The sequence below is a fragment of the Buceros rhinoceros genome, unplaced genomic scaffold (genome assembly GCF_000710305.1).
Source record: "Buceros rhinoceros silvestris isolate BGI_N320 unplaced genomic scaffold, ASM71030v1 scaffold3974, whole genome shotgun sequence".
NCBI classification, from domain to species: domain Eukaryota; kingdom Metazoa; phylum Chordata; class Aves; order Bucerotiformes; family Bucerotidae; genus Buceros; species Buceros rhinoceros.
Genome location: NW_010409885.1, coordinates 86,665 through 112,526, shown reverse-complemented (window position 1 = coordinate 112,526; position 25,862 = coordinate 86,665). Strand labels below are relative to the sequence as shown.

Here is a 25,862-nt window from a genome sequence, read left to right as displayed (position 1 = left end):
CCCCCCCCCCCCCCCGGCCCCGCCCCCCCCCCCTCCCCCCCATAAGATGCCTTGGTAGGACAGAGCCTTCCTGTGTCAATCTTCTTGCCTCTTCTCTATCTCTTGGGAAAGTGCTGTCTCTAGCCCCTGCCCTGGCCTGCTGCTCCCAGTCCTCTGTCAGATGATTTTCCCCATCCTGCCACCATGAACAGCTCCGGGCCAGTTTAAATAAATCAGTAATGGAGTTAGATCCCTGACAGGAATTGACCTACAGTCTATCAACCCTTCTACTTGTCAACCATTGCAAAACAGCTGTGCTTGCACATCAGCCTGTGAAATACCCTTACCAAGGATTTCTGGTTTAGTCCAGACATGATTGACTGGTGACCCAGAAGAGCCCATGTTCCTTGAAGCATGAGCTGGAAATCAAGTCTCCCCACTCTGAAGCGAGCACTGACCACTGATGTACAGAGGCAGACTGAAAGTGAGGCAGATGATGTCCTCTCCTCCCACCCCCTAGGTCTGTCTCTTGCTCACCACATAGCCAAAATCCTCCTAAAGTGCAGAGGTTTGGACTTTTTTGCTTGTATGGGCAGCAGAGACCCTCCAGCTAAGATCAGCCTTATGTCACAGGGACAGTATGGTGGCAGCATGGCTTTTGGCCATATTTCATGTTGGCTTCTCTTGGGTTGGTGCACATATTGACAGCTCTGGCCACATAGCCTGATCACACCCTGTGTGCTGGACACGGTCCATGAGGAATGTGCTTAGGGAGAGGTCTGTGGCCCATAGACACTCAGCTATTATCGTGAAGCATGGCTCTCTCTAACTTAGATCTTCCAGAGACAGTCACTTATAGTACAGGAATAAAAGGGTGTAGGCATCTGACACGTCAGGGTGCTTTGGGCACAGGTCATCCTGCCAGAGAAACAGACTCTGTAGACAACCTTACCAAGGTCCCACCAAAGCCAGAGTTACACAGGACTCAAAAATCAAAAGTAACATACTAAGCCCGTGACACCCTCATGTAGATGAAAATTCTGTTTGTGAGATTTCTGGTTCTTTGCAATTTATACCTTGAATCTCTTCTCTACATCCTAGAGAGCTACTGGTTCTTTCATGGTCACATCATTCTGGGACAGGGGTTGGACAAAATCATACATGACCACAAGCTTTAACACCACCAAAACAGTATTTCTTTCTCCTAGAGCAACCAAACCTGCTGGAGGTCGGAGTCCGTAATGCAGTGGTTCTGCTGGCACGTGGCAGCAAAGATGAGCCTAGGATTTCTGTGTCTCTTTCTGGTTTTCAGCACAGGTAAGGATGACGTTTTGGTGCTCCTTGGGCAATAACCCAGTTGTCTCCTTTCCAGTTGCTCCCATAGACCCATTCCCACCTCTGTGGCAGGCTTGGTTCTTTGACCCTTTGTTGGCAAGGCTACAAGTGGGAGCTCCAGGGCTGGTGGATGCAGCAGGGCAGAGCAGATGATGGCAAAATCTGTTCTTGGATCCCATGCTATGAACCTGGAGTCAAAAAGGTTTATATGGAAAGCGGGAGAAGAGTTGGAAGAGCTCCTACCACCTAGATTGTTAGCTCAAACGTAGCTCATACTCAGGATGGGTTGTTAATGCAGCTGACTAGCACTGGGTGAGGAGTCACAACTGACAGGCCTTGTACCATGAATTGTCTACAGGGTATTTTTCCTTTATGTATATAAAAGAGAGAAGGAGAAAGAGAATGTATCCAGGGATTGCCTTCTGTACGAGGCATACATTTTTGTATGATTAAGGACAAGCACCCAGATTTCATCAGTTTAGGTACAAACAGCCACACTGTGGAGTCACATCTCCACTTTCCTCCACTGCTTCCAGTCCTACAGATTTATCGTACTGCAGAGGACCCTGAACCCAGGCTTGCTATTCCCTGGTGAAATCTCTGCCCGTTAGGGCAGAGCACACAGAGCAGGGCATCACCACCACTGAGATGAGCCCTTCTCAGCACCAGCTCCCAGGAGAGACCTTCTCCCTGGGGAGCTTGGGTGTACTGAGAAGCTGAAGAGGGGCAAGGGAGCTTGGTGATTGCTAGCACCAGCTCATTCTGGATTAGCCTTTGGAGTCACTTAACTCTCCGCTGATGGAATAGGGAACCTAAGCACCAAACTCCTGCTCTTCAACTTGTCCTGCAATGTGCAAACCTCTGCTCTGCACCTTGCCTTTGTTGGTCGCTGAGGAAATCCCAGAAAGCGAGTTCCATCTCTTGGGCCCAGCTCTAGTTCATTCCTCCTGCAACACAGCTCTTGAGAGCAGAACGAGTCGAATGACTGCTCTGAATGACAAATGTGGACGCAGCCTGTGAAGATTTGTTTAGATTTGGCCTTATCATACGATGAACCTTGTGGTCAATGTCTGTGCAAGCCTAGCGCAGATCTCTACAACAGTTTGCTACTGTTTTCTTTCTTTCTATTTGTAAGTTGATGGGGAGAGCTCAGATATTTGGTCTGTTTTCTTTCTTCAGCTGGCTGCTAAAGGACCTGGCCAGTCCTTTAGGACATCCTTATTCTTAGGCACTCGATCAGCTGCTGTTGTGCATACTCAGTGGCTCACTTTGCAGCGTGATGTCCATCAGTTTCTGAGCTATCATGACTAAGAGCAGTAAAGTAATCCAACAGAGAGTTGCTTGGTATCTCAACAAGGAAAACTGCTTCTCAGTCTCTTCCTTCACTTCGCAGCTTCATGCATAAGAAGAGAAAACAAGAAAGAGAAGCAAGTGGCAGTGCTGGCTACCGCAGGTAACAAGCAGCATGTTGGGAGACCTGTGGGGAGGTGTTAAAGGGAATGGGAGGTATTGTGCTGGGCATGGAGGTGTCGGCAGAGCCTGTGAACCCCCACCCTCCACTGCAGCAAGGGCTCCTCACCCAGCCCGGGGCTTACCCAGGTCACTGGCCACTTTGGAATCTAAAATGTTGCTTTCTCTTTTTCCTTTCTCTCCTTCCCAGCTCTTCGTTCCGTTTTGTGCTCCTTTTCTCTCTTCTGTGCTGAGGGCAAGCCCTGCTTCCAGCCCTGAGGTGCAGCTTGGTTTTGAGTTGGCTAAAAACAATACTGATATCACTGGAAAATTGTTTCTTCCCAAATTCAATTTTGTTCTCTTCTCAGCTCTCTCTGCTTCTCTTTCTGCCCTGCTCTGTTTTTCCTCTCTCTGTCATGCACACACAGACCTTCCTCCTTGCACACACGCAGATACCACACTGCTCTGCTCCCGCGTGGCTGTGGGTTGGAAGCAAAAGAAAATCCTCGGAAATTTTGACTCAGGAAAAACAAATAAGCAACATCAACAGAGAGAAAATGTTAAAATAAAAAGTGTGGTTCAGATACAGTCGATTTATTCTCTCATAGCAATATAGCCATCAAGGGAGCTGAAAAAAAAAAAAAATCCGTATTTTCATCCCATAGCCACGTAGCATTGGGAAAGGGGGAACGTTTCCTAGGCACTTTCTCCTCCGGTGGCGACCTGCCAAGAGCGACGTGCTGCTCTTTTGGCAGTAAATTCCCACGGGCCAGCACGAGAGGGCACCAGCACAAAAAATCCGTATTTTCATCCCATAGCCACGTAGCATTGGGAAAGGGGGAACGTTTCCTAGGCACTTTCTCCTCCGGTGGCGACCTGCCAAGAGCGACGTGCTGCTCTTTTGGCAGTAAATTCCCACGGGCCAGCACGAGAGGGCACCAGCACGCCAGGACCGGCCCGGCCGCAGCGGCAGCCTCACGGACACGCTCCGGGGATGAGGGATGTAAAGCCCGACCTAACCTTTGGCCCAGACCTAAACTTTGGGACCAGAACCCATACTCTCTGGTCAGTCCATCTTGCTGTCTTCCAGACTCCTCTCCACACTCCTGGCATCTTTATTTTTCCACCAGAGGTTTTTCGGTACACTCTGATACACGACCTGCTCGTGGTGCTTTTCCCGTTCTGGAAGAGTTTTGCTGGATGTAAGCAGGGCATTAACGGCCGTTTCCTTGCACCCTTGTGCAGCCTCTGCTCAGAGACCTCCTCTTTTTCAGAGCTGCCTGCGAGGTCGGTGGATCTGGCTGCTATCAACCTGACGGAGCTGGTGAACGGCATGGTGGACACGGCGCTCAGAGGTAGCGACACAAGGCTGGGCAGCTCTCGGCGGTCAGTGAGATAAACGGCTAACGGGGCGGGCAGAAGAAGCCATGAATGCGTGGCATCCACCGCCAGAAGTGATTCTGGGAGCACGTCACCCTCGCGCATTTATAATGCAGGTGGTTGCCCTGAAGAATTTAGGAATTAGCGTGCATTTATATATAGACACAACGTGATTACTTCTGGGATGCCTTTAGAAAGCACTTTATAATCCAGTGTAGGTTTGAATTTAAAAAAAAAAGAAAGAAAGAAGAAGGAATACAAATGATCCTTCCCCAGAGGAAATGAGCAGAACTGAGTCTCAGGCAGCTGTATAGTATCAGCACCTCAGGAGTCTTTTAGAAATTAAATGAGTGGAGTGAAAACATGCTGTTCTCATAATTTGTTCCAACTGCTGATAGTACGGGCATGTGTTTCTGCAGGTACCAAAGAACTCTTCTCTTTGCTGAGCATCACATCTCACAGCTCCCTTGCCTTCCACAAAGTGTCAGTCACCATTTATAACAGTGAGTGCCCCAGCGCTGTGCTCCGCACGGGAGCCTTTCCCCTCGCAGTGCCTGTGCATCAAGGAACTGACTCTCCTCTGTCTCTCCCTACAGTTTCTAACGTGAAAAACATTGATCCTGGCAAGTTCCCTATGCATTACTGCTACTGTTTGGACAACGTGACAAATGACTTGACAGGTGGGTACACAGGAGATGTTGGCAGTTTTACGTGCTTAAGCTGAATTATTTCCTTTGGGGCTGAAAGCTGTAACCTGAAGTCAGCAGGATTCATCCTTCGGAGGAAGATCACCACGCTGACTGAGGCCACAGCCGCAACACATAACAAGCGGCTGCTCTGAACCTTGTGGGTCACTCAGCAAACTCAGCCTTGGATGGCTGCACCCAGTCAGCCAGTCTGGGATGGAGCCATCGGGCAAGAGACCGGTGTGGTTTACTCGGCAGAAAGACCTCCATTTCCTCCTCGAGTACAAAGAGCAGTGCAGGAGAGACATGCCAGCCGTGGATGATTCACTACCTTCGGCACTGCCGCTCCTCTGAGATAACCCACAGGAGATGAACATGGGCTCCTCTGCACCAGTAGACTCCAGTAACCTCAACGAGCCCCTCTGTTAAAATAATAGAGCTGTTTAATGGAGCGTAAAATGCTCTCGGGCAAGTCTGAGCACTTGGGTTCTGTGGCTAGTTAATGTAAGTTATCAAGAGTAGCGCAGCAGCTAGGGACCGGAACCCACACCCTCTAAGCGACGACCGCACACGTGACCACGATGGTGTTCATAGCTTTTTCTGGACCCGTGTGTCTCACCAGCCTTGTTGCACAGGGAACCAAGCCTTGGAGGATAATGGAGAAATTTTAACCTTTCTGCCCAAATCCAGACTATCTTGGTGATTAGAGCATCATCCTAAAATTCAGGGCCCAACACGGGGCTCACGTCCGTCACTCCCTAAGTGAGAACATTGACTTGTTAATGCTAGAACCTGACACGCCACCACTAGCCGATTTTTGGGCTTACAACAACGTCATTGGTAGGTCTGAAGCAGACCTCAGGGAAGACAATCAGACCCCTCCTGGAAGGTCCTACCTGGCAGATGGGCAGTTAGTGCAGGCAAAATCTACGGGCTTTAGCTGTCCTGCTGCTTTTTAAGTAAAGTAGAGCGTTACTTTAAATCGTTCTCTTGAAGATAATTTCCATTTAAGTTTACTTTTAGGCGCATCGGTGTGATTTTGGCTATCAACTTTGTGGCATACTTCTGCAGAGTATTCTGGTTGCTTCTTAAATCCAATCCCACGCAGCAGAAACATTTCGAACTTCAGAATATTTTAAGCAGGTCAGGTACACGCATATATCCAAAATATGGTCACATATAAAAGTGATTTTTTTGACTCTAGCACAGATGATAGAATATGTGGTTTCAATCATAAACTTTCTCTACTTTGTTGTCTAGATTTTACAGCTTTACTCGTTGATATTATTGGAAACTCCACCAGTTACCTGACAGAAATTTTCAAATCCGGTTCTATCCTCTCAGGTTTGCATTTCCTTTTAACATTATCATTGTCTTATTTGTCCCATTTACTCCTGGCACAGAAATAAGCGTAGAAAGGTGTGTAAAATCCTATCGCTCTTACTCAGCAGCAATCTTCTTGCAGAGCATGGACTGCAGTTGTAAACAAAGTCTCCTTAGAGGACCAAGATACATATATATAACGATTACATATAAAATATAGAGCAGCTATGTTTGGTTTGAAAGTTTGGGGAATTATTATTAAATACTGGTATTTCGGGGAATTACAATTTCCAAAGAACAATTATGGGATATACGATGTAAAGAATTCTTTCTCCGTGCAAAAGTACTTGTAATTTAGAATTTTAATTAGACAGAAACAATTCTTCTAGAAATATTAGCATCTGGATTTGTTGCTGGTTCAAGGGGTGTTGTCAAAAATGAGATCAGAAGGAAAATATTTGGCCAGCTGCAGTTGCCACATACTATTTTGTGTTTGTGTTCTCAACTGTTCAAGATAATATCATATAATGAAAACTGGCAACAATGATCTGGTTTACATATTTTTTGTCTTTCAGTGCGTCAGAGCAACAATTCAGACTGTATCTACATCTGTGTGATGACAGGGCAGACAGGTAAAAGTTGAAACCATTTCACGCCAAAATACTGCCCTGCTTACTCTCAGTGATGACTTGTACTAGAAACAAGCCTCTCTCGGTATTTGTGAGTATTTCTGTTTGCAGGGAGAAATCTGTCTGGCTTCTGGGAAATGCTGGAGAAGTCTCCTGTTATTAATTACACGTTTTCCAGTAACACTTCTTCTGACCTGGGTAAGTGCATCTTGGGGAATAAAAGGGAACAGCAACACCAGTGAAAACCACATCCAGGCAGCACTTGCAATGAATACCTCATCTTCATAACCTAAAAATATTTTAAAATACTCTTTTTTCTACCTTTATTATTACTTACGCGCACACTTCAGGTGCTCAACTCTCATGGCTACCCCTGACTATTTCTCGTTTTCAGTGCTTGGTTAAAACAGGCAGATGGTGCAATCGATGGCAAGTTTAGCTGTGCTAAAAGCTGAAGAACACTTCTTTCCTATTAAAAAAACCATCAAAGACACAAATTAATTAAAAAAGACAAAGGTGTTTCTATTATATCAGCACCTGATTTCTTGCCTTTTTATTACTCAATATTCTATGGATGGTGAGCGTTCTAATCCTGTCTTCTCATACCTCAAAGACCTAGATTCAATTTTCTCAAGTTTCATGAAATTACAGGAAGACCCAAAGGAAACAATGGATCTGTCAGCAGCATATCTGTGGACATTTAAAAGTGAGCGAATATTGTCAGACCTAAATTGATGGTCTCCTTGATCAATGCCTTGACGAGTGATCGTGTGTGTTCATGGCACAGCACTGCCGTGGTGAATGGCAGTTACCGAGCAGGATAAAAGTTTGTCCAAACCAGCAGAAGATCGTGTCAGTAATGCTTTGAATAGCTGGAGGATAGGAAAACTATTGTAAGAAGGCTTTTATTGGAGAAAGAAGTTTTTTAAAGAGGCAGAGAAGAAAAGAAAAATTGGTTGGTGGTTCTAAACAACAACAGCAAAAAGTTTAAGCTGTTTTCTCTCCTTTTTTAATTATATTTTTTTCTGTATTTTTCTCTTTGACTTTATATGGCCTTCAGTTGTGAGTAGCTGAGCATTTCATAAACTTCAACGCATTTCCCTTCGCCACAGGGCTACAAGATGGAAAAGTGCTACTCTGCCTCATTTTGAAAGCCAAAAAAGCAAGGCTTCGCACTTGCTTGCACGTAGTAGAAGACGTTGACTCCATACCTCTCTGTTACCACAGCTGCATCTCTCTACAGCAAACTGTCCCGTGTTCCCCAGTCAGGCTGCTGTGTCTTTATAAGCTCTTTTGATTTGCCTAACCACATTCCAACCTCTATTATCTCCTCTAGACCCAAGTGTCATTCCTGCCACAAAATATCTTCAGCTCTCAAATTCCTGTATCTGCCCCCAAGCACCTGCCTGCTCCCCTTTGCATAAACAAGAGCTTTCATCTCCTTCCTCTGTGGTGAAGCAGTTTAGGAAATAAACAATAATTTACGTGAAGAAAAAGCCCCACACTTTTCAGGAACATCTCAGTTTCTCTTGTTTATGAAAACTTGCATGTTAAAATGTTCTGAGCTAAAATTTCCAACATCATTGTCACTGCCCATGTTTCGATGTTCAAAACGAATTGGAGAGGTGGCCGCTCACCTGCCAGGGGAAGCACTCGAGGACAAGATGAGATTTTCTGGCAGTATTTTAGGTACTATTGTCACCCGGTGTGTTACACTTGCTGCTGCTGTGGGGCACCAGCACCCACGGTGCGTTGCTGGTGTCCTCTCTCTGCCTCTCCAGCTTTTCCAGCTACCAGGATCCCTCTTGCCCAGAAAGGGGAGGAAATCCCCACCACGAGGTTCCCATCATGGCCAAAGACGATTGGAGTGAAAGGATCAGGGTTTCTGTCAGCACACTTGAATGCTTCCAGACCACAAGGCACAACCGGACCCCCTCCAGCCTCTGGGGGGAACTTGGCACCGTCGCCAGCCCTGCAGCCCAGCCGCGGTGAGTACAGCCAGGAGGACTCATGCCTGCCTCATGCTGCTAGCAGTGTGGTTTGGACAACAGCTGAAACCACATCTCTGAGGTGGAGGTTGGGAGGCCCTTCAGGGAGACCCACTCTGGGTCACTAGTGAGTCGATTCTTTATTGCAGAAGTGCAAAAATCAGTTACAGATTCCATCCTGTAGTTTCTTGTCCTTGGGGGAAAAAAGAAGTCTTGCTCCCTAGGGGCATTTCTGCCACCCAGGTCTTCCCTCACATTTTCCTTCAAATTTGGTGAGCAGACCTGCAGAGGAGCAATATAGAGCTGCTTCTCTTGGTCTCCACAGAATATGTCATCTTTAAATCCTTCCTTTCCCTAGACTATGGACTTTCCAAGAGCTAGCACTGTACACCCTTTGTCCTTCCTTTTTCATCTTGGCATTTTTACATGCCACTGGAAGTACTGGGTGGGGGGCTGCAGCTGTTGAGCCATCTCATATACAGCAGTTCTTCTCAGCAGACAGGTTAATAGCAGATATCCTGAACGACACCTGAAAGAACGTGTCCTTCTGTCCCCGTAGCTGACATGTACGCGTTTTGGATGCAGACAGAGTCTCCTCAAGAAACCACCAAACCGATGCAAACAGAGCCAGGTGAGATTGATCCGGGGTGATAACAAAATGTGTCAGCGGCACATTTAGGAAATAGAAAATAATACCTACAGAAACAGGCAACTGTGAATGTATTTACACATCAACATCAATAAACAAGTGTTTATTGGTGGTCTGTGACCAGCTTTTTTTTCCTGTTCTGTTATTCTTTCATTCACCCTTCCTGTTTTGTTTTAAAGATGTCAGGGCAAGTTATATTCTTTTCCTTCCTTCAGATTTGCCTTCCTCGGTTCTGTCTATGCCACCCCACAGGCCTGGTGTGACACTGAAACTTCACTCAGCTACCAGTAAGTAGCTGCACCTCATGCAGCAAAATAGCAGCATGTTTTAAATTATATCGATACGCAAATTTTCCCACGGAGAATTTAATTTACGTGATATCTTATGCATGTAGAACTCCCAAAATGTGTAAGGGACTGCTTCCATGTTTGTGAATCACTCACTATCACACATTCAAAATACAAACTCTGTTGTGGTGGTGGAATTAACGTGTACATTACAATGTACTCCACGTGTCGGTTTTCATGGGTTGGTTATTGGAGAATCTCAAACTTAGTTCATTCCAAAAGTATCATGCTTTAAATCTCCTTATTGGTACAAATCAAGTGATTAAGTTCAATCCACACCACATGAATTCCCCAGAACTGCCCTGAATTTATGGTACTGCAGACTTCCTCTCTAGCTAGAGGATCGTTATCAGGAGGTTTTCAGGAAAGCTCAGCTCTTCTGTTTAAGCACCAAAATCAAGAGTTAGAAATCGTTAATATAAGATGATGTGCCATCCCACTTCTAAGTATCACATACCTTGGCAGCAAAATTATATTTACAGATAAGTATTTAGTAAGAGATTACATGCTTTGAAAAACTGGACCTGATTCAGTGCTGGGAGTGGAGTTTGAACTCTGGGAGAGTCCAGCACCTACTTCGGATGCTAAGCACGTCTGTGTGTCTTGAGCCCAGGCTACCTACACCCAGATTTGTAAAGTAGGAGCAGAGCTCAGGTGTACCACGGGAATAAATCTCAGCCACAAATGCCAGGCTTGGAGTCTGAAGACAACTAACTCAGCTCTAGGTACCAACATCGTGGACACCTAGAACTAGATAAAAGGCACCCCATGCTCTAAACATCTTCAGTGTCTTGGGCTCCTTCCACTCCCAGTCTGGTGTGCTTGCTCCCAGTGGTCACACTGGAAACCAAGCCAGTTGGCCAGCTGAGCAGTGGGCAAGGTACAGCTGAAGTTGCAGGTGCGTCGTCATTCCTGGTTAAATACTCACCATGACCCTGGTAGTTAAGGAAGTCAGTCTGAGGGATACGTTGGTGTATATGTCCCAGCTTTGATACTAATATGGAAAGCACAAAAGTATTGTTATAATTTCATATTGCGGTTGTATTTGGAGGGAAAATCCAGACTGTCTGTTCTGGCGTCCAGACAGGATCTGCATGTCTACAGACTCTGATTGTGATTATCTGCTGTTCAGTGCAGCAGCATCTTTCCAGAGAGGGCATAGAAATCTGGTTGCTACCTCAGGTCAGTTTGAGAACTACAGTGCATGATGCTGGGGCAATGCTGGTGCTCAGCTCAAGACTAGAAAGGAAAAAAATGGTCCCCACTTCTCCAGAATAAGCAGGAGGCTCAATTCCATGTTTTCTGGCATTAGGACTATGTCCTGCAGTTTGGCATCCTAGAGCCATGGCGGAGCTCTGCGCTCGGGGACTCTCTGGGAAGAGGCTGTTGTTACCCATGTGAGTTAACGCTGCTGCTACCACAGATGAGTGGGACCGTGAGTCGTGCTGGGTGGTGAGGGCTGCTGGAGGGACTGCTGGAAATGCTCGTGTCTCTGCGCTGTGATTTAGGGAAGCACAGATGCACAGCGCACAGATAATGTATCAGACTAAATCGCAGGGCTCTTCAGTATCCTTTGGACTTGATATTAGGAGAACTGAAATGCCAGTCAAATACTGCTTTTTCAAAGGTCAGTTTGGACATCCAGGGACAACAAAACAATCTGATAACATGAGCAAATAAAGGCCTGCAAATTCTGAAGGATGGTGCGCAAGGAGATCAAAGAGGAGTGCTGATTGTATGTTTTCTGATGGATTGATAGGAAACATGGAAAAATAAACTACCATCCTACTGTTGTTGAAGGAAATTTTAAGTCTTTGATATGGGTTCCTACTAAACCTGAGTAAGAGAAAACTGCTGTGGATAGCCTGTCCAAACAGGAGGGGCAAAGTGGAAATCGAAGCATCAGCAGCAGGTTTTTGCACAAAGAGGAACTCTGCAGCCTTGTGGTCCTTTGCTAGTAGAGCTGACCCGGAGCATCAGGGGTGTAGCCAGCTCCCTGGCTCCATACAGGCAACCCTCCGGCTTTCAGTTCGGGATTCCTCAGAGGCTTAAAATCCAAGTTCTGGCCTGCGTTCCCTGCTAATCTCACAATCACTAATTGTGTTTCGAACACGGACTTCTCTCAGTTCATTGCTGAATTCCAACACAACTTTACTTGTCTGTAAAAGGGGGGTCTTTTGAGGGGATAAACATACTTGAGTCAGAGAAATGTCCTTTCACAAATCTTCAATGTTCCTGTCTCTGGGAATAAACACATAGTTGGTGTCATTCGCTTTTTCCCTTGGTTTTGCTGCTGGGGCATATTGCAGCAACCCAAGGCCAGGATCCTGTGCTGCTACTTTTTGTAGCTTTTGCTGATTCTGAGCAGGTTTTTCGTGGTTCCTAGTCCTGTCCTTGTTAGCTGAGTTTATCAGCATCTGTTGGTTTGCTTGTCTTCTATTTTTTTTTTGACTGTCTTTCACTCATGCTATTAGAAAAGAAAACATTTGAGAGCGTTAAGACTCCGTGGGGCATTTGTTTTCAGAAATAATGTTATCAGAGTTAAAAACACTGACCATGAAAAATAAAGACAGACAACAGCATCAGGTGATCATAGAAACACAAGTCCTGTAGAAAGGCTTTGTCAGGGGAGAGGGAGAAGAACCTATTGCCTGGGAGGCCTGAGAACATGGCGGGAAAAAAGTATCTACTGGGACATATTTCCAAGGAGAAGACTCACTGGTGCTGAGCCAAGGAGCACTTTTTATGTAAGAGGCTTCTGGAACCGCAGAGGTACGGAGCCAAAGAGCCTTTTTTGATCTTTCTCTCCTCTCACTTCTGCTTAAAGTGGTCAAAATACCCAAGTCCTCAGCTCACCCCCTTGACGTACGTTGTCTGGCTGAAGAAAATGAGCCCATGGCATATCGCATGAATTTAGTTTGATTTCTTGATGCCCTTGGTGTGAAAAGAAGAATTTAATATGAACTAGCTCTTCCTATTTAGACTGAGAGCAGAGGAATATGCCACAATAATTCTCATCCATCAGAAATTCTGCACAAACCCCAAGTTCTCTGCATGTCTTGTTTGCTTTGGGGGAGGTAGACTTGAGGACTAAGTAACAGCCTCCCAACTGCAGGGTGCTGGAGAGTGTGATGGGACTTGTGGTGTGCAGTCCAGACTTCGTTCACGTGCCACTTGCTGATGGGCAATACTACAGGCCCTGGAGAACCTAGGATGGGAACCAGCCTGCTTTGAAAAGGCCAGGAAATAGGGATTTCGGTGAGACCAGGGAACGGAGAGTCACCACATGCCTCTCCATCAGAAAGCACGGTGAAGAGGCTCTCTACCCGTGTGTATCAGTCAGGCATCGGGGAAAATCGATCGAACAGTGGGATGGCAAAGCAATGAAGGGCATCCACATGAAGACTGAGACGTTATTCCAGGAAACCATTTCTTAAATCACAGAAATGGGATGCCAACGGATGAAACAGGCAAGGGTGCACATTAGAGCATGCAGAGAGGGATATTGTAAATCTCAGTTACCCACCGCAGCCGTAACATCGCTTTTCACTGGCAGAAAAATCTGATATCAGCATCAGACCGTTGTGGCTTTGAGTTAATAATGGAAAAGTCTGTTGACTGCAGCAAGAATTGGTCACTTTTCTGTCCGTGACAGTAATTTCAAATAGATAACAGCAAAGCTACGCACAGGGAGCTGCGGTTCCTACATTTTCTGGCCTCTTTTGACTGACTCAATTTCTTAGGAAAGAAAATTCTTAGAAAAAAAAGTTCTGAAATAAATTCCTACTTTTAATTCTTCTTTTCATTTCTATCCAAATTTGTAGGAACTCATGAATTGAATAAAAAATTACATTTCCCAGTATAAATCTATTAGAGGAGATATAAAGCACTGAAAATTTCAATTTCAGTAATATGGTGTGAGCATACGACCCAATTCAAACAAAATTAAATACAACATTAATTGAAAGAGAGTTTCAATGTTAAATAAACACAGTATTATGTAAATGCATCATTCATTTTAAATTAAGTGACTGTCAAAAATGAAAACCAAAGCCATTTGTTTAGCTTTCAGCTTTTTTATTTGACTTCTCTTTCCCACGTGGGTGAGTCCCAATCTAAATTGCAGTCATTCAGTTCTCATTTAGACAAAGCTGAATTTCTGCCGGCAAAACACAGAGCTTGAGCCAAGCATTTGTCCCGTTAAGCAGGATGGTGAGTACCCACTTTGGTGGAGACCAAGATGTGTTGAGGGTGGCCTTCTGCAAGCGTTAATTATTCACAGCCACTCTAACGTCACTTCGCGTGGACCATTTCTATTAAACCCTCGTTGCCGCATGCTCTGGTGTTTGGTTATTGGTATGAAGAGTGTTTAGTAAAGCAAGAAATCATTCATTTTTAATTGCCATCGAGCGGAACAAAATTCAAGGTCTGTCAAATGCTATTAGGTGGACAGCGCTGCTCAGATGAAGAGGAATGGGGCTGCCTCTTGCCCATCCCTGACTAATTACGGCTGATATTTGTGTAGTGCCTTTGACACACCAACAGGTTTCTGAGGGGGCCGTGAACTGGGGAACTGCAAGTGTTGCCTGTTACTCCTCCGTGACTCCTGCTATCTTGGGTCAGTGTTGGCAGAAGAGAAATAAATAGGTTTATAGTGATCTCTTTCAGGTTGGCAGTGCCTTTATTTTCCTCCTGCCCATGAATGTCATTTTGTATTAAACTTCTTGTCAGCACTAGATGACTCAAGCTTATTTCAACAGAATTTCATTACTGCAGATTTAACCTCCATAACCTCTCCTATCGCATAACATAAGGTGGCCCAAAGCTACAAAGTATGTGAGACATGTGAACCTGGAAATGCAATTACACTGTCGGAGGGGATTAGACTCCAGGTAAGGCTGGTTACCAACACGGGGCCAAACCTGCTGCTAGTTTCACCAAGGGAAAAGCCAGCTGCCAATCACGCCGCAGCCACCTTCGCTCTGCACGGTCGGGCTCTTCCGCTCCCACAGGTGCGTGTGAGGGGGACACGCCCCATCCTGCAAAACGTGCCCTCTCTCCGCCTGGTCCCTGGCTGTATTTCAGGCTCCAGCATGGCATTTGCAGGGATGCTCCTTATTTTTTGGAGTGCAGGTGTGGGGGAGGACCCCCTCGGAAGGACTGCTGTTTGCAGGGCACAACACACCGTGTGCACGTGCAGTTCCCCAGGGCGAGGTGCGATGCCTTGCAGGGCGGGTGGCTTCACTGCAGTCACCCAAAGCTTGCCCTCACTCACAGCATCTCCTCTTCAGATCACAGTTATTAAATATGCAATGGAGAGGGGGTTCCACACCTATTTAGCCATGCCCCAGTAGCCTTTTAGCATATTATAAATACTCCGTTTCTTTTTTGTTTTCCTAGCAAGTCCTTTGATTCTGACTCATCGTAGCACAACTGTTAGCTAAGGTGCAGTTGATATGTGACAGGCAAGGGTTTGGAGAAGGCAAGACTGGAGAAATGTTAGCTTTCTCTCTTAAAATAATGAAGAAAATTCCTGCAAAACTGCAGTCAGCTTCCATTTTGCCTTTACCTCTTCTCAACTACCCCCGTTTTCACCTTCCCTTCTTTTCTCTTTTCTATGACAGAAAGGGCGTCTGACGAGAGGCTGTATCTGACACTGGAAAAGCACAGAGCAATCCAGGGCTCTGTCAGGAGCTGCCGTCCCCTATTCTGTGCTGTTGCTTTCTCTCGCTGCTGACTGCAGAAGATTCAGTGATTAGCATAAACTAGATACTTTCCTTTTAGCTGGCTCAAAAGAGGGGAAGAGCCCATCCCCAGCTACACCATTTCCCTGCCTTCTTCTGGAGTTACAGTAATACAATGGCAGTGACCTGAAGGAAAAAACACTGATTAACCAGCTGGCTCCCGGCAAGCAAATAGTCAAATGGAGAAATGATTCCTACCTTCCTCTCAGTGCAGGCAAAAATTCACCTTTTCTCCCCCAGTTACTTGTCAATTTTCAAAAAACTTGTAGGAATGTGTTTAGCCAGAGGATCTCTACCTGTCCTTAAAAACTGGGCTGAAATTAGCTGTTCAAGTCACTAGAAACAAGAGGAAAACTGACGGATGGTGAGATGCTCAGAGAGAAAGCCATATCTTCTTCATAAAACACATTTATTTTCTTAATGATGCTGAAAAAAAAAAGTGGTGGAGAGAGCAGTGAGAGTCTGTTTGTTTATTAGCTCAGTCATATTTAATCTAGGATTCAGCTTTAGAGGGTAGGTGTAAGGAAGCATATGGGACCAGAATTTTTCATTTAAGGATCATCGTATGCATATAGGAAATATCAAACATTAAAAAGCGTACAGAGCTGTTCTTTGTCTTCCTGTTTTTCCCTGTGGAAAACTGATGCTTCAGTGCCAACTGAACCTCCACCTGAGCAGGTAGCTATAAATAAATTACATCCTTGGAGTTGTTCCTTACATTCCTGATAAATAAAATTAATGTGGTTTTACCTAACTGATGATAATAGATAGAACAGAACATTTGTGCTCTCACTCAGGCGGCCGCCAAGCTGTGTGTTGTTTTCTTTTCACTGACCTGCCTCATTCAGGTTTGATTTTCAGATATCTACATGAGCTTATTATTCTCATAGCCCAGATAAGGCATCACAAGAAATTTAATGGGACAGGTATCGGAACTAGTTCAGGGTTGTGTTTTTTTCCTAGGGTGTCCACAGGCAATTCTCAAACTGTCCCGCGTGACCGCGCCTCCCGTCACTCTCTTAGCGCAGAAGATCAATCTCTGCGTGATGGAGCTGTGTAGGTTTTTCCAGCTGTGCCTCTGTGTTGGTCAGAGAAGATATTCCAGAAAGGAAGCCATGAGGTAAAACCTAGCCCTAGTTTCTCTCTCTCTCGAAATCTCTTGTTTCAAAGGACAGTTTGCAGTCACCAAGGCTTATATTATTATATTTGAGAGTCTGTGGCTACTGCCTGAGACCCAAAGGGGCCACCCATGCACCGATCAATACCTGATCCGGCTTCCAGCATTCAAACTAAGTGAAAAAAGCTCAGCTGAATTTTTCCAAATGCCTAATGGCCCCGCTGAGGTCAGACTCCAGCTCTTCATTTCCATACTCAGTATCAGCGCTGTGGCGGGCACACAGCTGTGCTGGTGAAAGATAACAAGCCACTGCTCCTAACAACTCTCCCTACATCTGCAGGGACTGTGTTGAATACTATTCCTGGTTCTTGAAAAATGCAAGTTATGTCTGTGGAAGAGTCAAAAGAGTTGCTTACTCCCACAGTAAGTATATTTTCTCTTGGCATCTCTAGCTACCTTATTCTGAAGGTATAACAAAAAGTTTTAGATATCCACAGTATTATCTGTCTTTCACCAGACAGCTATTTTATCTGATAACGATTTTGTAAGGGATTAAAAAAAAACAACATTGTGTAACATTCATATATGTGTCTCATATTTTCCTCCAAAAACCCTCTTCTGATGACAGTTTTCTTGTGTTCTTCCAGCATTAAAACAAAAATGCCTTAGAAACATCTGTATGTCAGTCTAGAGCACTGAGGAGTTTTACTGCGAATTGGAAGATCGGTGGCAATTTTAGTTGTCTCATTTCTCAGTGTAAAAATCAGGATGCAACGTGTTCTTGCAAATATTGTAACAAGAGAAGCTATTAACCAGCTGTTAACCTAGAAATGAGTCTTTCTGCAAACCACTGTAAAAATAATGTGTAAAAACAGATGTATTTTATACAAGGGATGTAACTGCAATAAAAACATTGTAAAGCTTTTAAAAATCCTGTTTTATGAAGGATATTCATATGTCGGGCTAGTGAACGCAAATAGTTTATTCTAGTTTTATTTGCAGTTAAGATAACGTAATTCCAAACCAAGAGTCTCCCATTACTTCAGCAACCCACCTAATGCAGAGCTCGACCATGGCAATTTTCACACCTATTGTGCTCTCACTGTGATGTATTTGTGTGAGCTCACCAGGAGTCATCCTCTCCCTTATGTACACCTCTGGTGAACTAAATGCCTTCTAAAAAAGGGAAGAACAGGCCAAAAAATTGCACAATCCTGTATTTTGTTACACTGCAGCAATACGATGCTACTATCAAACCGAAGTACGTCACCAAGCCACTAGTATGTAAAAGAAGGTTATTTTCACTACAGCGGGTGCATATCGGTGTCTCACTGAAGAAATACATGTTCAAAGTCATATAAAGCCAAAGAGGATGGTGGCACCATCCTCTGCACCCGGGATGGAGCAGCCCTATTCCAGAATTTGGTTCATTGGTGTGTCCCATAGCATGATGGTCATGTCAAGGAGCAGGATGGACTGGAGTGGGGGCTGTTACAGGTGATGTTGGAAGTCAGGCCAGTGGAAGAAGTAGGAATGTTGATACAGTGAATGTGTGAGTCAGGAATATTAACGTGGCCATGGTTCTGCAGTGCTGCGGAGGGGTCTCGCTCTGCAGCACCTCTCCTCACCCGGGGCAGGATGAGTTCTGCGGTGAAGAGCTGGGCAAACTACACCTTTGTGCAACTGTTGCTTTTAAATCTCACAAAAACATCTTAAAGCCTGAAGATTTAAAAAAAAATCTATATGTTTTCTTACATTTTTTACATCATTAAGTCTTTTGAGAACTCAGGAGGAAGAACATGAAAACAAGAACGTAAGGAGAGAAAACAATGATTAAAGTCAACTTGACTTTCTGAGGTTTTTTAGGTTTGAATAAAAAGACGATATGAAAAGAAAAATATCTTTTGAAAAAGATTCCCTTTTAAAAGCTTCTTTTCTTATTATTTTAATGACTGTAACCAGCTTCGCATTGTAGCCCTGATCTCCATGCTAAAGGACAGGGGCGATAGGGTGTTCCCAAGCCATGGCGCTGGGGGTAGGTCACAGCCATCTCCACTGTAAGGGCTTGGAAAGGGCTAAGAGCTACTGCCCGAGCGAGTTCACGGCGAGAGGTTTAGAAGTTATCGCATGGTTGTGGGTGTCTGGGGAAAGGAACGTAGAAGGGATGAATGGTACCTGTCTTGGATGACAACCTTCTTGTCACAGCTGCTCAAGACTTACTGTTTGGCTTTCCTGGGAGAATAGTGACAATTAATGAGAAAAACCCACGAAATAAAAAAAGGAATGTGAAAGCAAGGCTCCGTGATAAAAGTGAACACATTGGCAGCCCTCCAAAACACGCAAAGTTTTCCCAGATTCCAGGGGTTTGTGTCCTGCAAAGCCTCTGTGCAGAAGTACAGAAAATGATGGTGGCATACAGACAAATCGGTATCTCAGAGGACACTGAGGGCCAGACAAGGCCACTCTGATTTGTCAGGCTGAAAATGTTCATCAAGGCAGTAAAAATGCACTTTGGGCAATCCCTGGAGACTCCCACTGGAATCACCAAAGCTCACATGAAAATTAGTTTTAATACAATTAAGGCATAACTGCTGCCATGTTTCACTCTTCCATAAAGTTCCTCGATAAGGCTGGTCGCAGAAGTGGTCTGACTGCACCCTGTCCTTTACCTTTCAACATAGAATCACAGAGTCACAGAACGGCTGAGGTTTGAAGGCACATCAGGAGGACACCTGGTTCACTCAAGCAGGGCCACCTAAAGCCAGTTGCCCAGGAGCACGTCCAGTAGGCTTTGGAACATCTCCAAAGGAGAAGAGTGGGAGGGAGACTCTACAACCTCTGCCAGTGCTGGGTCACACAGGAAGGAAGCGTTTCCTCATGTTCAGGGGCAACCACCTGTGTCTCAGTTTGTGCCCGTTGCCTCTTGTGGTGTCACTGGGCACCGCTGAAAAGAGCCTGGCTCTGTGCTCTTTGCACCCTCGCTTCAGGTATTTGTAGGCATTGCTGAGATCCCCTGAGCCTTCTCCAGGTTGAACTGTGCCAACTCTCTCAGCCCTCCTCACAGGGAGTTGCTCTAGTTCCTTAATGACCTTCATGGCCCTTCTTTGGACTGTCTGAAGTTTGCTCATTTCTGTCTCGTACTGAGGAGCCCAAAACTGGACACAGGACGCCAGTTTTGGCCTCACCCAGTGCTGCGTAGAGGGGAAGGGTCCACTGCCTCGATCTGCTGGCGATGTTTTGCCTACCACAGCTGAGGATACCCTTAGCCTTCTTTGCTGCAAGGGCACTGTTTCCTCAAGCTCAGCTTGGTGTCCACCAGTACCCCAGGTCATTTTCCGCCGAGCTGCTTTCCAGCATACACGTGTACACGGGGTTGTGCCTCCCCAAGTGCAGGATTTTGCTCTTCTTGTTGAACTTCATGAAGTTCCTGTTGGCCCATTTCTCCAGCCTGTTAAGGTCCCTCTGGATGGCAGCATGACCCTCTAGCGTATCAGTCACTCCTCCCGGTTCTGTGTCATCTGCAGACCGGCTGAGGGTACACCCTGCCCGCACTCATGAAAACTTTAAGCAAGACTAGACCCGGTATTGACCGCTGCTGAGCACTGCTCGTCGCTGGCCTCCAACTAGACTTAGTGCTGCTGACCGTCACCCTCTGGGCCCTGCCGTTCAGCCAGTTCTCAGCCCAACTCACTGGGCTCATCCAGCCAATACATCAACAGCTTCTCTGTGAGGCTCTTACGGTGTCAAAGGCCTTTCAGAAGACAAAGTAGTTCACGGGGCCTTAGAGGAACCTTTTGTACACGTAACAATTTTCCAGTTTTCAATTGTCAGACTTCTCACTTGCCTGTGCTAAAATTCGGTGGACAGTGTCCCTTTGTTGATGGCATCTTTGAAGGGTGGCTCTGTCTGCCCCTGGTAGAACGCACATCTTCCCAACATGGAGAAGCCTTCCCAAAGCTCAACGACTCAGCCTTCCCCTGGGTTTCACTCACCTTGGATCAGAGCCACTGTGGATAGACAAGAGCAGACTTCTTAACCCTGAGGAATGCCAGTGTTTAAAGCTGTATAAATTTTCACTCATCCTTCATCGCCGAACACTACCTCTTGCTGTTATTAAAGCCATATTCACATGCCCCAGAGATTTTGTGGGTGATTAATAACAAGGAGATGATTGTTATTTAATTAGAGCCAAGAATGCACCTGCAGAAGAGACTTCTCAGTATAGATCCTTTACATGGCTGGAGCTATATTACCAAGAGGCACCATGGGCATAATGACTCTAAGGAATCTCATGGAAGAATTAATTAATAAATGTTGAAGTTGGTTTGATAAAGGAAGTGGTCACATGGGTGAGATATATATCCAAGCAGGTATAAATAACTTAGCACTGACTTTGCTGAAATCCATTTTTTCTCCATCCAGCTGCTTTCGCATAGTATCCTCAAGGTAAGCCTTTCTCGACGTGCTCCGTAGCGCAGGAGTCAGAGCAAACACGGAGTAGAATAAGCTGCTGGGACCGTGGAGCTGTAGGTAAGAGATTTGGGATATATATATTCAGAGCTGTTAGATTTATACCCTCACTGCCTGATGAAGTAGTACAAGATTTTAAAAAAGAAATTAATGCCATATTGGACCTTCAGTGAGCAGATAATCAGCAATAGGAACAGCTTTGAAAACTGATAAATACACCCGAATTTATTTGGCTGTAAAATCTCTATGCCTGACTTAGAAAATCATTCTGAATTCAGGGTAAAGTGTGACTGTAGATCAAACCCCATCTATTGTCTGTCATCTAATTAATACTAGTGCAAGGCTTCTAGCTTCAGAAGAATTCTTTACACACACCTCTGTAAGGACGCCCAGACCTTGACGATCTCCAAGCAACATAGTGTTTATCTTTAGGAAAGTAAACGATGCTTTAGGTCGGTCTCAACACAGGTTTGCGTGTGATTACAAAGCTGGAGAGATCTCTGCAGTGTGAAGCAAACCGAGATGATGGATTGCAGATTAACTGGGTTCAACAGACGTTCAATCCAGAACGTCTCTTCATTTAGAGTGTTTCACAATATCTGCGCTTAAATGTAATGATGTGAAGAATTGCTCAAACGTCCTGTTAGATCAAGAAAGATGTGAAAACTTTGCAAAACAAAGGAAACCTCAAGTACACCTTTTTATTGCTGAACGGACTTCCCCTGAGTGCGGCAGTTTGGCAGAGCCTGTTGATGCACTTACAGCTGTATCAAAACAAGTATTGTTAGACAGGTTTGTAGAGGACACGTAAAATTTGAAGGATACATAAGGCTCATCATTGCTGTAACATATGCATTTCCTGTGATAAGGGTAAAAACTGAACTGAATCAATCAGAAATATGGTCAGGCTACAAAAGGATGGTTTTCTAAGCTGTCTTCCCACTCTCAGACTCAAGAGGCAACATTCTGCCTAATGCTTCACTTAACTCCCCAGGCACACCAGTCTGCTGTGGGACCTTTTCTTGACTTCGGATTTGATGAAAAATGATGGTAATTCTGCTGGTGTCTGTGGCAATGGCGGTGTACAGCGGTAAGCGGCAGTGTATTTCTATGCCTATTTGACATTCATGCTTAAAACCTATTTTACGTAGGTGCATTTGGAAACGGTGCTTTGGAAGCACGGCCTCTGTCCCCTCAAACCTGGTTGCGCAACACCCAGATGCTCTTAGATAAGTTTATCTATGGAGGACGTATAAAGCATCTTTTTCTCAGCAATTGTAGTGAAGCAAGAAAAAACTAGTGGGCTTAAAAATGTAACAAAAAAATTGCAAGTTCCTTTCTTCCAGCATTTGGCCATTATTTAAGCCCTTTAGGCTCCATAAAAGTTACAAGTTTTATACAGAGAGATTCTACTCATTAAATACATGCTTACTGTCTTAATCTGCAAACCACTCAGTGCGTCCTGAAGTAGAACTCCTGTTCAGCTGAAGTTCCTCCTGCAAATATTCCTGTGAATAGGGGTTTTTTTTTCCTTCATATAACTCTTCAGATTTTATTGTCATGGGTGACCGAGTTTCCCAGTGACAGGGACAGGCACACCTTTCACATTCCTGCAGTCCCCGCACTGTGTCGGAATGTCATCAAGAGTGGTGGGGTGCAGGAAGAGCAGGACTCTTAGAAGGTCTAATACCATTCCTGGGAGCTCCGTGGGGTTATTTCTAAAGGGAAAAGAAAGCTCAGCACCTTGGCTTAGACAAAACTCCACACTGACCTACTTCGACTTCACCCGCTGCCTCTCTTCTAAGGGCATGTGAGCATTAGAAGTCAGTAAAGAAACAGGTCTGGGAAACCACGTGGGCTACAATATATTGATAAAGCTGAACCTTCAGACTCCTACTACACGGATAGAGATCAGTGAGAGTATTAGCACTTCCCTGCAGTGATGGAGCACGTGCCAAAATACCTACCCCATTTATTCATAAAAAACAGAGGGGTACTCTGTCCCCAGATGTGGATGATCTCTAGGGCACTCAGAAGTATATGGCCACTCAGAAATTTTTCTGACAACATTTGAAAGAGATTTTCCCCCAAATTTCAAAAGGCCATGCCACAGTTTGTAGATTCTTTTCCCCCAGTGAAGCATAATCTGAGAACAAAGATGTAAAATTTTTGTGTTTGGAGAGAATTACTGGTTTTATTGATCTATTGTGGGATCTATTCTGCTGTTCTCTGCTTTGAGACAGAAGCAAATATCTGTGCATGAACTGGCATCTTTGTGAGGAGCTAAGGCCGTTGGGTTTGCTGCACCCTGACTTTCCCCAGCACCATCAAGGTTTCTGGTCCCCAAGGATTATAATGGCCCTGTACTACGACATCTTCTTCAGTCATGATTGCGAAAAACAACTGGAGGTGCACTGATGCTTTTTTGATGGGCCTTTTTCAGGTAACACTTCAGAAAATCCTTGTCAGAGTAGCAAAATCACAGACACGGTACAGAAACACTTTTACAGGCGTCTGAATGTTGAAGGACATTCTGTGGAAGAGATACACTGCTGGAAAGCCCAAGAGCTGACGCGTCATACAAGTCTCCTCAGTGCATGTGCCAAGCCATTTTTCAGGTTTTAGAGAAAGGTGAGAGAAGCTGCCTCCCTGGGGTCTTCTGAGGTTTATAGGATTGATTTTTGTAGTGCAAAGCTCTACAGGGAACGACCCAGAACCAACAGCCCCAGAAGACAGAATAGCAAAAGGAGAAAAAAGGGTAACTCATCCAGAAAGGATTTTCTCTTTGTCTCTCCCGTCACGAGTCACAATCTAAACAAAATTAAGCAATCTTGTTAGCAGACATTGGTTCATTGATCTTGACTTGGTGACAATTAGAAATATCGTTCTTTGTAATGAAAGATTAGAAGAGCCAAAGGTTTACCAAGCTGGTGAGATTTTTCTCCAGGGGAACTTCAAACATTTATGTGTTAATCGGGTGCACAAATTAAGTCTGCTGAGAAGAACGAAGCGCAAGTGAAGGACGCTGGAGCAATCACAACTTCCAGCACTTCTGTAATGGGGCTTTATCAATTCTCTCCCCTGCCTCATTTCAACACAACGGGATTCTCCTGTTTTCCAAAATCTTGCTGTAAGGAGCCAACAGCCGTTTACCAACAGACACTGGGTCCGGGCCGTGGTGTTACGCTGTGTGTGAAAACCTCGCCCCGAGGCACTTGGTGGAACATGGCTTGGGGGAAGCGTGTTTGTCATTGCAGGGCAAATACAGGCTTTAAGCCAGAAAATAAGAGGCAGCTCTTCTTCAGCAAGCATGGGTACAAATACACAGCATTCAATGCCGCCGATTTTGCAAGACCCACCGTTATCTCGGTTGAAACTGAGCTCCTCATGGTCACCAAGCTTTCAACAGCCTTGTTCCAGTTCTGTGAAAGGGCCAGCCTTTATCGGGAGCCCTTCTCTGGTTTGTGGAGAGCAGTCCCTCCCCCTTAGCCCTGCTGCAGTGGACACTTCCGATGGATTGCTGTTCATCTGAAAGATTTCTGCTGTGGCTAAGACTTTCAGGAAAAGAACAACGTAAGAGGAAGCACCTCTTCCTACCTCCTTCAATCCCGTATCTGGATTCTGCCACTGAACCTGAGACATGAATTGCGGGAGGCACAACCCTGCTGTCATGAGTATCCTGTTCACTCCACAAAAGTAGTAGGCATCCTCAGAAAGCCCTGATAAACTATCTTTAAAAAGTCCCTTTTTTCCCCTAATCCTTTGCTAAACATGAAGTTAATCCTTATATCTAAAAACCCACTACTTCGCTTTACTCATGCCTATATTTCTTACAGGAAAATGCCACAGAGAAGCAAGATAACGGTCAGCACTTTCCCAGGATATCTCATAGAGAAAACGGGCAGTTTCCCTGATGCCAGCTATTCTGAGACACAAGCTATGCCGTGAATTTAACATTAGGGGTTTTTTTTTTTCAGTTTTTGGATCCTTGAGCCAATAAATACCCTTGACTTATTACCTCTGAAGAAAAAAACAGAAAAGCCAAGTTTAAATAAATCCAAAGTAACGCATTTTCTCCTAAAAGCATGCAGAAGGTATTAACAAGGAAAAAAGGGGGGGGAGGGAGAGAACAAATATCTTGAATTCACCCTAATTCAGGGCATGGCTAACAGAAAAAATTGAAAGTGTGGAAAATACATCACAGCATCTTCAAAAGGAAAATGAGGCAATTAAGAAAGAAACAGTGGTAGGAAGAGACGCAGTAAGGCGATCGGCAGTAAGGACTCAGAAAAAACAAACCTCTTGACTTCAGTTAAGTGAAGAGCACGGAGTAGAAACGTCTGGGACAACTGCAACAATTTTATACCATTCCACTGACTCACCGCAGCAAGCGCTGCTGCTCCACGGGGCACAGCAGCACACGAGCCAGCGCTAGCCGTACCTCAGTCCTGCGGGGACCGGTGTTTGAGCTGAAGGCGGTGTGACTTACCAGTACGGTGCTGGGCTTTCCCGGGTGTGGGTGCAGCTGAGCAAGTGTTCCCTGGCGTGGATAAATCCGCCTGCTAGTGTGGGAAGGTATCGGAATGCCCGCGGCGTGTATGCGTAACGAAGTGTATGCTGTTGGTTTGTTGGTTATTTTTATTTTTACAACTTTTTCTTCTCAAATCTGTTTGCTGAGGTAGGTGGCCAAGAGTTGTTGGAGCCGCCAGCATTTCTGCCAGAGCTTCTTCACGCACCTGAAAGAATCCTGCGTAAGAATGACTTAC

The 25,862-nt window shown here is 45.1% G+C and overlaps 2 protein-coding genes across 2 annotated transcripts in view; both read left to right on the top strand.

Moving 5' to 3' along the window:
- The first annotated feature begins 1,220 nt into the window (after positions 1–1,220).
- On the top strand, positions 1,221–17,317 carry HHLA1 (HERV-H LTR-associating 1). Its single transcript, XM_010135372.1, has 13 exons — positions 1,221–1,296; positions 2,708–2,767; positions 4,038–4,118; positions 4,563–4,646; positions 4,740–4,823; positions 6,090–6,173; positions 6,728–6,784; positions 6,893–6,979; positions 8,563–8,769; positions 9,329–9,400; positions 16,473–16,629; positions 16,967–17,049; positions 17,274–17,317. Exons 1-13 carry the CDS (start codon positions 1,221–1,223, stop codon positions 17,315–17,317), a joined length of 1,176 nt encoding a protein of 391 aa, XP_010133674.1.
- A 4,823-nt stretch (positions 17,318–22,140) lies between these two features.
- OC90 (otoconin 90) overlaps positions 22,141–25,862 on the top strand; it is an 18,586-nt gene continuing 14,864 nt past the window's right edge. The window contains exons 1-2 of the mRNA XM_010135371.1: positions 22,141–22,186; positions 25,779–25,847. Coding sequence (XP_010133673.1) covers positions 22,141–22,186; positions 25,779–25,847 — 115 coding nt within the window. The remainder of the gene's footprint in view (positions 22,187–25,778; positions 25,848–25,862) is intronic.